The sequence below is a fragment of the Anas acuta genome, chromosome 2, assembly GCF_963932015.1.
Source record: "Anas acuta chromosome 2, bAnaAcu1.1, whole genome shotgun sequence".
Lineage (NCBI taxonomy): Eukaryota > Metazoa > Chordata > Aves > Anseriformes > Anatidae > Anas > Anas acuta.
Window position 1 is genome coordinate 60,011,981 of NC_088980.1, and position 13,233 is coordinate 60,025,213.

The 13,233-nt window shown below is 40.3% G+C and overlaps 1 protein-coding gene across 5 annotated transcripts in view; it reads right to left on the reverse strand.

Moving 5' to 3' along the window:
• POU6F2 (POU class 6 homeobox 2) overlaps positions 1-13,233 on the reverse strand; it is a 312,647-nt gene that overhangs the window by 208,173 nt on the left and 91,241 nt on the right. The window contains exons 1-2 of one of the 5 annotated variants that reach the window (XM_068674959.1): positions 7,826-7,901; positions 421-541 (exon numbers count right to left, since the gene is read on the reverse strand). The exons of 3 other annotated variants lie outside the window; for them this stretch is intronic. In XM_068674959.1, coding sequence (XP_068531060.1) covers positions 421-466 — 46 coding nt within the window. In that variant the 5' untranslated portion in view covers positions 467-541; positions 7,826-7,901. Of the gene's footprint in view, positions 1-420; positions 542-7,825; positions 7,941-13,233 lie in introns of those variants that run through there. One more of the 5 variants, XM_068674960.1, reaches the window with a different exon arrangement.

Sequence of the window (13,233 nt, forward strand, 5' to 3'; positions counted from 1 at the left end):
CAAGTGGAAATACAATTTCCCTCATTCCCCCCTTGGAGTTAGATTATACTTCAGTATCATTCTGAAGGATGAAGAGTGGCAATAGAAATATAGCTCTAAGTCAGTCCTCTTGAAGCAAAATTTTGCATCTGTAGTTTACAGTAGTTATGTGTACCTAGTTGTAAAGGTGAGTAAAAGTACACAAACTATATTGACTGCTTGTTTTTAAACATATTTACGTTCTTTAAATCATTCACTTCAAAAGTCTATTATCTGAGAAGCAAGGAAAAAGTCTGAGCTGCAACACTCTCCTTTTCTTTTGGTATATCCAGCATATTCCCCCAGTCTCTTAAAATCTAATGTTAAAATATAGCTCTAGCTAAGATAGGAAGAGAAAATGTTTTCAGAATTGCACCACAAATCAACGCATTTTCAACATACGTGCACTGGATGGATGAGATGCAGAGAAAGGGTATTTTGACCACATAGAGGAGGATCACATCTATCACTGGCATAAAGAGGTGAAATCCACTTGGGTTAATCCTGCCATGGCATGGAAAGCCTGTAAAGAAACGAAATTCCTATCAAAGAGTACTGCATTCTCCACTGAACTTCTGTCAATGAAAAATTAGCATTTAATATTATGTGCAGATTTGGGGGGAGTATCTGCACTGTCTCTCTGCACATAACCAATACATCCAGCTAGCAAACGCAGATGCACCGAGCTGGGAGAAAAGGCCAGCCAGGAGACAGCTAGCACTGGATTAGGGGCATGATGAATTGTGCATTCGGCTGCAGGCTGCAAGTGCACAAACCTAAGCCTGGAATGGAAGATCTTTGACCTATTAGCTAAGAAACTACCAGGTAATCAGCCTAGACTGGAAGATAACTCCTGTTGAGGAATGCCAGCTTGTCGGGGAGGCAGCCACAAGGGTAAGTCACCCCTGAAGGAGCATCTGATCGCCCGATGAGAGCAAATCAGATTGGCGCCTGATACAGAAAGGCAAAAACACTTCTCTGGCCCACAGATAAATTCTTGTCCCAGAAGCACAAGGCAGGTAGAAATACCTCCTTACTCACCACAAATGCAGTAAAAAGGACTCCCAAAGGAAGGTTGAACTAGATTGGATTTAGAGCTTAGCAGAAGAGCTGCTAAATAGAAACAACAACATGCTTTAAATAAAAGAAGTGGTGTGCTAAAGATCTTGTGCAAAGCCTCTTTATCTGTCTGATTTCTTCATGCTTCTTTGTCAATGAAAAATCAATTTATTTATTTTTTCTAAATAAACAAAAGCAGATTTCAAGGTAGAAGGCAATCCTGGGACTCTGCCAAACTCCAAAAACTCAGAAGACATATAGGAGTTCAGTGGCTACTTTTATATGGGACTGCAATACTACAACTTTAACAGGGTTTGTCTAGCCCCATACTAGCACAGAAGTGGGTTTTCAGTGATGGATTTGTCTATGATAATGGCAACTAGGGAAAGAAATCAGGTCATTAATAGGTTGTAGATGGGTGTTCATAAGACCCTAAACAGATTTTAAATGATAATATAAAAGCAAAAAGGCTTTTCTCATTACTCCCATGCTTGAAGTCATTTCTAATATGGCTAGTGAGGAAAGTTCCATCAGACATCAGTAGGAACCAAATCAAACCCCACATCTTACAAACTTGGAAGCATACTTTACTTCGGAAGCACTTTCTTGACATAAATGTAGTCAGGAGAGGACAAGGAAAACTACGCCTTTTTAAAGCTGCTAAGCAAAGCTGGTTAATAAAAATGTTTTCCTTGGGAAGACAGTGATCTAAATTTCTCTAAGTATGGTACACTCCATATTTCCTTTGTACCTGCTCAGTTCTCCTTTCTATCCTTCTTAGTCACCATGCCCATATTGTCAGGGAGAGTGGCAGCACTTCGACAGGAAAGGCCACTAAAGCTGCTTACTATTATCTATTGTCATGATGTGTGGCTATGTGGCTTGGTTTTCCTACTTTCCCTCTCTCCCGAAAGAAAGAAAGAAAGAAAGAAAGAAAGAAAAACCGTGGAAGAGGGAGGAAGCTCAGATCGCGACGATACCTGAGAAAATTCCATTTTCCTATGGAGTTGATTGCTTTTATCATTATTATTTCCATTCCTGTCTTCAATAAGATAGCTCACCAGAGAACACTCCCATATCCCTGAGATGCAGAGACACATGGCAGGCTCTGGAGTAGAAGGCATGTTATTTGGCAGGGAGCTGGAGGATGCAGGGCTACCTCCACCAGAAAGAGGCATAAGGATGCTGGAGGGATCCTCTCACAAGCAATTGCACCTAGTTCTGATCTGCAGAGCATAGACCAATTCCAGAAACCCAGGGACCAACTCCTGTGACATGCTTATGTGGTGTCTGACTTAACACTTGGCTTGGGCATCTGGCTGACAAGAAGATACAAATGTTACAAAGCAATAAAATGCAACAGTGTGAAAGGGACACTCATGGACCAGAATAATAGGCAGCAGCTTTTCCACACATACAGCATTTTAAAATTGCTTAAATTGTCCAGCAGACACTTGACATCAGATCTGTAATACAGGCGGGTATGAAGCACCTCTCATCATGTTAACAGGTAGGGAATGTAAGAAAAGAGTCAGAAATGCTTTGTCCAAAGCAAGGCTAGACTTAGGATTTAGGATTCTTGACTATCAGTCCCCATGCTCCAATCACTAAACCTTGCATCCAATAGCTAAGGAAGCTCCATACATGTAATAATAATCTTATCTTAGTGCTGGAAGAAAAACAGATCAATACGGTATTCATAAGCTGATGTATGGCTAAAGTATTGATGCAATTTTTCTCATGTAGATCAACATCTTGGTATTTCTATTTTGTTTGCTTTCTATATATTCAAAATACATGCTGTGTTTCTAGCTGTTGTATATGCTGCTCTTTTCCATCCTGTAAAAACAAATAAAATGAAGAAAAGGCTTTAACAACAAAACTCTTGCTCATCAGTAGCATGGTTGCTTCAGGGTGTAGGATTCAGTCCTGCCAGACTGAGTCCCTTTGTGGCTGTGAAAACTGGAAACATTTTGGCACATCTTGGAATAAATTAATACCTGGCAGGAAGTGTACACAAGACACTTTTCCTTTTCATTTCCACTACTTAATTTAACATTCCTAACATTGTTAAATTTTCCTTTTTTTTTTTTTTTTTTAATGCTGCAGCTTCTTGGGATAGCTCCATCCTTTTGTTCTGTATTTATACAGAAATACAAGACTGAGATTACAGTAGCCAACCTTTCTGAAGTTCACCAAAATGCATGGGCTAAAATATGCAATCATTTGCACCCCTAAAGGGGGCCTAGAAGAAAGCTGCAGAAGGACTTTTTATCAGGGTGCATAGTAATAGGACCAGAGGTAGTTGCTTTAAACTGAAAGGGAGTAGATTTAGATTAGACAGTAGGAAGAAACTCTTTGCTATGAGTGATGGTGAGGCACTGGCACAGGTTGCCCAAGAGAAGCTATGGATGCCACATCCCTGGAAGTGTTCAAGGCCAGGCTGTATACGGCCTTGGGCAACCTGGTCTAGTGGGAGGTGTCCCTGCCCATGGCAGGGGTCTTGGAATTAGACGGTCTTTAAGGTCCTCTCCAAACCATTCTGTGATTCCATTATATGAATCTATGATTTACTTAATAAAAAAGGAACAACAAAAAAAAATCATCCTCTTATGTCACTTGATTTCCTAAAACTTCCTAGAACTCTATAAGCAAATAAAAACATATTTCACATTTTTCAAAAACAAAAAAGACAGTACAATTCACTACAATTTTGCAAATTTAATTTGAACCGATTTGTGATAAAGACTGCCATGACACTTACGTTCTGTCTCTCTGACATGGGATTAGTTTCACCTACAGACCCAAGTAGAAAATTTCTGATTCCATGGTGTTTTATTTTTATTGGAAAATGCCAGAAGTAGCTACAACCAGATGAATTTCATCAAAATTCCATTTTCAATAGGGAAAGGGTACACTCAGTGTATAATAGAACATTGATTTCTAACATCCAAAATGAAATTCCAAATCAAAACCAGAAACAGAGGGGAAAATAAACACAACAGGCATCGTAAGAGCAGCCAGCACCGCAACAGCTCCTGCACTTGGCTGAGGCTGGGACCACTAAGACCGCCTTCAGGGGGCACAAATGAGTCTCTTGTTTCCCACGTTTAAGCCCCACAACACTATACCCTCACTTTCTCTAAGGTGCATGTTTCTCTCCATCTTCTTTTACTGAAATTTCTTTTCCACAAATCTGGAAAGACAGACACAAAGACTTGACATTTTAGCATCAATGGGTCCAGGTCGCTTCCAGCACCATTCAGCCCTCCTGGAGACCAGCACCTGTGAATACAGAATTATGTTCCCCACTTCAAGGTCTTAAATTTAGCATCAGTGCGGGACACATGCCCCTAAGTAGCACAGCCATCCTAGTTGTCAGACCAACTACACGAGTTTATTTTTTCCATGTCTTTCATTTAAGCAAAGCAAATTATTTCTGCTAGCAATCAACAGACATCTTGGGTACCTTCTGCTTTACAAAGCTTATTATGTTATGACAAGTATGGGACTAAGCACAAGACTGAAGTTAAGAAAAAAAGTTGCCTTTTAGCTGGGCTGCCCTTGAGAAATGCCCTATGGTGTGTTTGGTCCCAGGTATGGCTGGCAGAGGGAGAAGTTTGTAGCTCTGGGCTGTGGTGTTCATGACATCCAGGCCCAGCTACGAGCAACAGCAGAAACCACTTGCAACAGCCCTGGTGTCATGCAAGGCCAAACACGGTACATACACAAACAAAATAGGATGACCAGAATCATCCTCCCATGCAATTTCTACTCGAAAACAACTACAGCCGAACGACTATGCACTAGTCCTTCAAAGACCACCAATCTCACTTCATGCATAAAAATAAATATGAATAGTTATCAATGCATTTTAAAGATATTAAATTTACATACTGAAATTCATTTAGTTATCAGTTACCCATGGCTGTGAAACATTTATTCCAACACCTCCAGAGACAGGAAACTGGATTTCTCCTCCAGTGCTTCCCAAGCTCTGCAGAGCCAACTGCATGGGGTCCCAGCAGGGCTGACTGATGGTGCAGGATGCTGGACGCCTCTTAAGCTGATCCAATGAGATCAGTGGCATTGTCCCTATTCCTAAAACTGGACTTAAGTGCCTTGCTGGATAACAGCCAGGGGACACTATTGTGCAGGGCTGCAAATATCTTTTTGGAGGAACAGCATACTGTGGTTACCCATTTGGTTAAACCCTGCAACTTTAGCAACAGCTACACCGTATGTCAGCAACATTCATAATGTGATTCTGAAGCTACTGGTAGCCTTCCCCTCCAGAGGGGTTTCCATCAAAAGGGAAGAATAGCACCAATATTAATCACTGGGCTGGCTTCTGGACATGTACCAAAATATCTTTATGCAGGACATGAATTCACTCTTTTTGTCGTGTGTGCAGACATAGCTGCTCTCATTCCTATATGAAGTGCCATACGTGTTTCAGAAGCATATGACACAATACACATCATCTGATAGCAGATGTTTCTCTCAGTTTTCTTCCACTGCCCTTCCCAGTGTTTTTTATAGTCATCACAATGCATATTTTCTTCACTTTCCTGACTGGCTTCCCAATGTTGTGGATTTATAAACACATTGTAAAATAATATGCAATCCTTCTCAGGTTTTTAGATAACGCTTATAGAAATAATATAGAACGATAAAATCTAGGTGGATCTTATATCCATATGTTATTGCAATACATGACATATTTATCATTCAGATCTTGCTGAGTGTTGTTGCACACAAGCATTTCATTAATGCATCTCACTTAGATTTTCTGTAACTTTTAATCCCCTGATTAGCCAACTGGTTCAGTGATAACTATTTTTTTTTCAGTCTCTCTCTGCCACAATAATGTGTCCTCCTCTGTCACTCTCTGGAAACATGAAACTTCTACTAAATGTTAAATTAACTCAGGATTTAAAAATAGAATATCATGCTCTAATGGTAGGTCTAATGCGAAAACCTTTCATGACACTTTTAGAGAAAAAAAAAATTAAAGACTCTTATCCTAAAAGGGATGGTCTTGGCTTCCTGCACCAACACATTTCCTACACTAGGAAGCCTCAAGTGAAAACATTTCAATGTCACTACAATTTTATGCAGAGAAAAGACACTTTAAGATTATTTTTTTCTACGGAGGATTTTATGGATCCCTCTGAGCCCTGTTCAATTCAGCTTGATCCAAATACACCTGAGAGTCAAAAAACAAACAAACAAACAAAAAAAACAACAAACACACAACTGCAGTAAAACAAGTGCTGAGTAGCTACCATCTCTGACTCTGCAGGCACTTTTGCACAGGCTTTCTTTTATCCTGGAACTGACACAGCCGACAGAGAAGCTGCAGGGTGGCAAGGAGACAGGAGCCCCCATTAGCATTGCTCCCATCTCACGTGATGCAGGAAGCTGCAATTTCTCTCTTCCCTGCCCATACAGAACCTGCCATGCCAGCAGGCTCTGTAGTTCCTGCTCCGGTCAGTGAAATTACTCACATCAATAAGGTATGAACACACAAAAATATTCCTGAAATCAAGAACCTATGGTATTCACTGTGAGAGAAGTGTGACACGCAGATAATTAAAAGTTCACCTGTCCTATCAGCCCATCTATATTTCACCATGTCAATAGACTTAAAGACCCATTGGAGGAAGAACAATACAAGCGAGAAATATAGCCGAGGCCATTAAGCACAAAATTTCTAAAATAGTCTTGGCAGATCGTCATGGCTTTATCTTACACACTCTGTCATCCCAAGTTTTTCAGGCTTTCACTTGAAGGATTAAGACTTTCTCCTGAGACGTGTCAGGCCAGGCTCCCATGAATTCCAATTGCAATGCTAGGGACTAGATGGGACTTGGGATAATTTATTATGAAGCCAGCTTCACAGGCCTTTGATAATTTATTATAGATCTCTCAACCCTGCTTAAAGAGCTGTCCTTGATCAGCCAATTGTCTAAGTTAAGGGAGAAAAAACTCAATCCTAGACTGCATAAGTAAGCTATAATAAGAACTAAACACTTCATGGACACAAAGAGATAAAGACAGCACAGAAACCTCACTCAGCTGGCTGCACTATTTAAAATGTCTCCAGCGACCACAATATATCACTGTAGTGTAACTAAGACATTTAATTCAATTTCTCTGTTACTGTGTTACACGTAACAAAAGTGATCAAGAAATATTAATGTGAAGGTTGAATGTAAATTTTAAGCTAGATCCCCATTTAAAATGTACAATTATTCTAGTGAATAGGCACAAATTTGAGACAAAGGTTGCCATTATTCCTGCATCCTGTGAAGTTTAGAAAAAGTTAACTGACAAAAATTTTGAGCAGTCTTTGGACAGAAATCTTGTTTGCTGATCATTAAAAAATTCAAAGGAAACCTGCAAATGTAGGCTTGTATTTTTAAGGAATAGATTTGGGGACTTCGTAAAACAAATTAAAATCTCTGATGCTTGAGAACCCAGAAATTAAAGAGTAATTAAAATCTTTAATTTCTACTTTCTGAAAAGTAAAGGAAAAGGTGTATCAAGTAAACAAAAAGCTTTTTATTTCTTTAAGACATTTTAAAGACTTGCAATGAGTAATGAAATAGAGGAGCATTTACGATTTCTAATAATGCAGCAAGAAATTGATACTGGGAGATATCCACATAGTCTATTCACTTTAAGTTGAGCTGGCTTAATTTTTCTTGGTGAGAAAACACCATAGCAAGGCAAGGTCTCTTACCAAAAAACCTGCAGCCTTACATCTCACAGAAAAGCCTTGAATTCCTTGCTGCAAGTGAGAGCAGACTCTCTAAAACTACAGGCATGTGAATCCACTCTGAAACATCTGAAATTCATCTCACAATTTACTCCTGCTTTAACAGATTTTACAGGTGCTGCAAGCATCCAAATCACCCATGTGCAACTGCTGAAAAACTTTTATGAATTTTACTCCAACCACTGTGTAGAAAGACAAGAGAAAGCTTTCACATGCATGCTTTCTGTTGGTATCACAAGAAAATAACACAGCAGCATGTTTGGCACTCACACACTTTACATTCTGCATCAGGGCATTGCATGAAACCATTGCTCAGCTGTAGGACTTTTAGATCAATTTAGTAAGAGAGGAGTGCACCTGAAATGGGAGGGGTGAAAAAAGCACCTGTATGAGAAGGCCCTGACACATTGCTGACCTCACAGTGGGGTGATCTTCCCTGATGCAGTTCAAAGGCCTGGCCACTGCTCTTTTTCTGAAGATGCAGCAGCTGTGTCCTGCTCTTTTCCCAAGCCACACAGGTTGCCAGTTATGTTATGGGATTACATCTCCCTCCTGACATCCCAGCTGTCAGTGGGGTTCTTTAACCCCTGAAATGAGCTTTTAGTGTTCACACTGAGACTTCAGACATATGAGTCTGCTGGGAATTGTCATGATGGGCAATTAGCTGTAGGCTTCAGAATAGGGTAATATTTTCCAAGCATTTCGCATTTCCAGTTCAGATGTATACACTGTTGATGAGCCAGTATTTCATGACAAGGGAGTGGAGAAGGTGGATCAGCACCATCACCACGTCCCACAGAGCGGCAGACTGCGAGAGCGCAATTACTGTGCACAGGTATCTCTGCTCCTTTCCTACTGGGGCAATGTCTTTCTGCTAATAACCTTGGAAAAACTCATATTCCACTCAGAAGAAACCTGTCTGCTTCTGTAATGTTGCCAGAAGTGCAAGTAAGCAGCTGAGGTCTTTTCTGACTCTCTCCCCCCTGCGACTAGGTTCCTGCGTACATTGAAGATCTTTCTCCCTCCCTCCCTCCTTACATCTTCTTCCCTAGGCTTGTGAATTAAAGGAAGGCTCCGTGGAGGTGCGATAACTTCCCTCAGAGTCCCTAGGCTGCATACAGCACAGCAAATCTTGCCATTGCGGCTGGGCTGCCACAGGCAACAGCAATCCATCCACCAGCAATATCTATACCAAACTTGGGTGGAAAGCTTTTATTATACAACTGTAACATTGGAAAAAAAAAAAAAAAAGTAAAAAAAAAAAAAGTAAGCAAACAGCAAACACAGCTCCTCCTTGCTCCCCCCAAAAAACAAGGCGCACGGAAGCCTTTTGCTGCCGCTCATGACCAGCAGTGCCAGCCCTCGGCAGCCAGCAGGTACACAAAGCAGCAACACCCACCATCAAACTGTCAAATAGCTATAACCTCTGAGGCAACACACAGATCACAGCACACAAAATCGGCATCTAGGAGACGAGGAACTGTAGGAGCAACGGGGGAGAAGTGAGTGTGAGCGCAGAGAGGCGCAAACGCCTTTCCTGACACCACAAACGCTGCAGAAACACAGGGCTGGTGGCGTTGTGACTGAGAGCTGCCAGTAAGCTATGCTTGCCACAAACCCAGGCTCCTTTCCTACTTCGGAAAACATCATCAGGTTTGCAGTCAGCCTAAAAGCAAAGCCCAGCTCCTAGGTCAGATGGGAGAGCTTGGCAGCATTAAGAACAAGTCTCCCCTGCAAATATTCTGGAGCTATTTGCTCAGATATTTCAGGAACTTGTTAGGTGTTTGTTTTCAGCATACATGGCAATTATTCCAGCTAGTTGAGGATTTCGTAATGTAAAATCTTTGGGATTCTGACATACCAATGAAAGGCCAACAGCTAAACTACAGATGGAAAGCTAGAACTCAATAAAAATGATTCCTGAAATGAAGACTATTTTCAAGGGATATTAGCAGAAAACCTCTTAATTGCTGCCTTTATTGGTATTTTTCCCCTCTGAACCGCAGCCACCATGTGACAACAGGCAATACCCTACGTATGCCAGATATGCTATGCACCGGAAGGCATGGCCTTAATTCTCCTTTCCTAATACATTTCCCTTGCTTGAAAGTCGTTAACACTCCATATTCTGTTGTTTGGGCTTGCATGCTAGCAAAAACCTCCTGCAGCTGATCCAGACTGGCACATCCCTCTGCTGACCAGGCTCCCATTGCTGGAATAACTTTTTTTTTATTATTATTTATAAGAGATCATGGTGCAGGCACAACACAAGGGACCCAACGCCCCAGACAAAACCAGGATTTGCACTGCAGGGGGACTGCTGCTCACTCACACATTTCTGACAATGAAGAGGTTAAAGCTCTGCCACTGGTTTCTGAAGTGAGGAGTATTGTCAACAAAAATAAAAAAAAATTATGTTAGAAGCAGATGGAGCGAATAATTTCCCAACCTTTGCTACATAAACACAGAGTCTAAAGGCTTCAGGCGACTTTTACCCTGGACTCTGTTTTTGTCAGATCAATGACAAGTCACGTTAACAGCGGTGTTTAATTCTATCAATATGTGACCAATTGTGTTAGATTGTTTGGCCATTGATTTCACTTAGTGCTACAGTTGAGCTTTGAAAGGAACTGCTTCCCCTGCATTACCTCACACAGTGACAAATGCCTCGCGCCGACTTTCTGTCTAGCATGCGCGAAAGCCTTACTTAAAAAAAAAAATAAAATAAAAAATAAAAAAATAAAAAGCCAGACTGCTTCCATGCCAGAGAAATTCAGCATAATAGCAATATTTGTATTATTATTTATTTATCTCCTGAACCGCCGGGCCATCCCATGCAATCCTATTTAGGTTTTAAAGAGAACGATCACAGAAACAGCTGAGCAGACAGTAAGATGGACAGCACTTTGGCTGCATGAAAATAATAAGGTGGACCTGGGAAGCTGTATGACGGAGGAAAACAAACTGAAAAGGCTAATTCCTTTCATATCTACTGTGAATATGGGCTTCATCCTGAATCTTCTGCTTCAGTTTCTAGCACTGCTTGCTCAGACAAAGTCACCTGGTGCTCAATGAGAGCTGTGACCAGTGATGACTTAATGGTGGTGGTCCTTGCTGGATTTCATTTGCTACCCTGCAACAAATTCTTAATAGGGATTCACAGAAGGTCCATATGTCTGCCACAATACATATGGCTCTCAGCCTGAGGCTTGAAGAAGAAATTCAGGATTTGCCTACCTCTGTTCCTGCACAATGAAGGTGTTTTTATGAAAATACCTATTAAACTGAGACTACAAAAAAAAAAAAAAAAGCTACTGAAAATCATATAAATATTATATTTTGATGTGGTATTCTTCCTCCTGGAATTCTCCAAAACCAGAGAGTTTTCATATGACAATCATAGTCCAGAAATCCTCAGGTTCTTACTAGGAACAGGATAAACCACTACACGTAAGACAAGGCAGAATTTAGCTCAAGCCTCTTTTGATAAACCCCTCTTATTTAAAGTAAGTGACATAATAGCAAGATAATATTGATGTGACTGGGGCCTATGTTTCTTAAATTAATATTGTCCTTTTCAAGAAACATGATGTTGCAGCCAGGTATCAGGCTTACCATTTCACAGCAGTCTACCCAAATTTGCTCCCACTGTCCTCAAACCAGTAAAAGGGAACCCTGTGACAGAAAGCCTGGCTCTTCACAGGACCTTAGTGACAACATCTAACTTGAAATAATCCCGTCTGCATCTCTGTCCTGAGTCATCTTAGTGAATAAAACCATCTTGAATCTCTTAAACCCTAACACATACTTTTTTATTTAACTATCTTTTGTTAGATTTTCTTGCCATTTAGAGGTGAAATAACGTGAGCAAGTCTTGCAGTTTCCTGATACCTATTCACCATTTCCAGAGGAATTCCTAGGGAATGAGAGATGAGACATCCCAAGGCCCCATGGGGAGCTCACAGGCATTTGCACAGGGAGTTAAGAGCCAGCCAGCACACTGGGCTGGGGACCACCTCCCCTTGGTGGGCAGCCGCTTCACACCTCCGCTGCTCACGCTGTTGTGATGGCACTCTGCGCGCCACCAGCACCAGGATGTAGGCAAGTGCAAGAACATAATACACAAATCCATTTACTGCTCTCCTGATTCACATGGCTACCACTGAAACTGTCAAACAAGATATTCCCCAAAATTAGGAGTTAGACTAGAAGTCTTGAAGAGCCAAAAAAAAAAAAAAAAAAAAACCAACAAAAAACACAGTTTTTACAAAATACTGAATGACCAATTCTTTGCCTTTTCCGGCCATTTAGACAATATTTTCTGGCATTTCTCTCCAGGAATAGAAATATACTTTAATTTTCCATGTGAGATTCTTCTGCAAACCTAAGAAATGCTTCTACATAATAACACACACACACAAAAACAAAAACAAAAGCAAAACAAGCCCAGACAATTATAAAATTTATAATATTATTATAACTCTTAACTAGCTTATTTAACTCTGATTCTTGCTTCCTGTTCTGCCCAAAACCATACTGCAGAAGATTTCTATGGCATTTACCATCCATCTTGAGGAATAAGTATAGCCTGGATGACAATAATGTTAAACTAGAAAAACAAACTCAACACAAGTTCTCTGGATGATTTATCCACGCCCTTGATGTGGCCTCAATGCCTGATTTTTTGAGTCAGAAAAACACTACAGAAAGCTACTAAGATGGTGAAATACAATTAATTTTACCTGTCTTCCTGAAGGAAGGAGGCTTGTTTATTTACTTGTGCTGGATTGCCAGGCAAGGATCTACCAAAAAGCCCAGGATGGAATTGTATCGATAACTTGTGTCATCAAGGAAAGCTTTGGTGGGACTTGTCATTTCAATAATCTCATATTTTGATTAAAAATCTATTTTTGTTTACTTTCACTGGATCTTTATAAGCATGTTATGAAATTGTTGATTTACCTGTGATAAGCTTATTCTTTAAATGATATTGCTATAAAATACTTATCAGGAAAAAAAAAAAAAGAGCATCAAAAAAAAAAAAGAAGAAGAAGAAGAAGATGAAAAGAAGTACTGCTAGCTGGTTTAAAATCAAAGCAGAAACTAACAGTGTTTTTGAGGAAGAGAAAGAAGAACCATGAAACCCTGATCAAATCTACAGGTAACTATTTGGTGTAATCCTGTTCTGAATAAGATACATGCCAAATACTCTAAAAGCTGAGGTTGAAGAAAGAGGGGATTTATAAACCTCTGAAGTCTCTCAGGAAGGTTCTCCACATATCTCAAAACCAAAGCAAAGGTATGCATCTGAAACACTGCAACTACCTTAACTGAAAGAAATATACAAATATATACATTCCCAAAAGGACTCA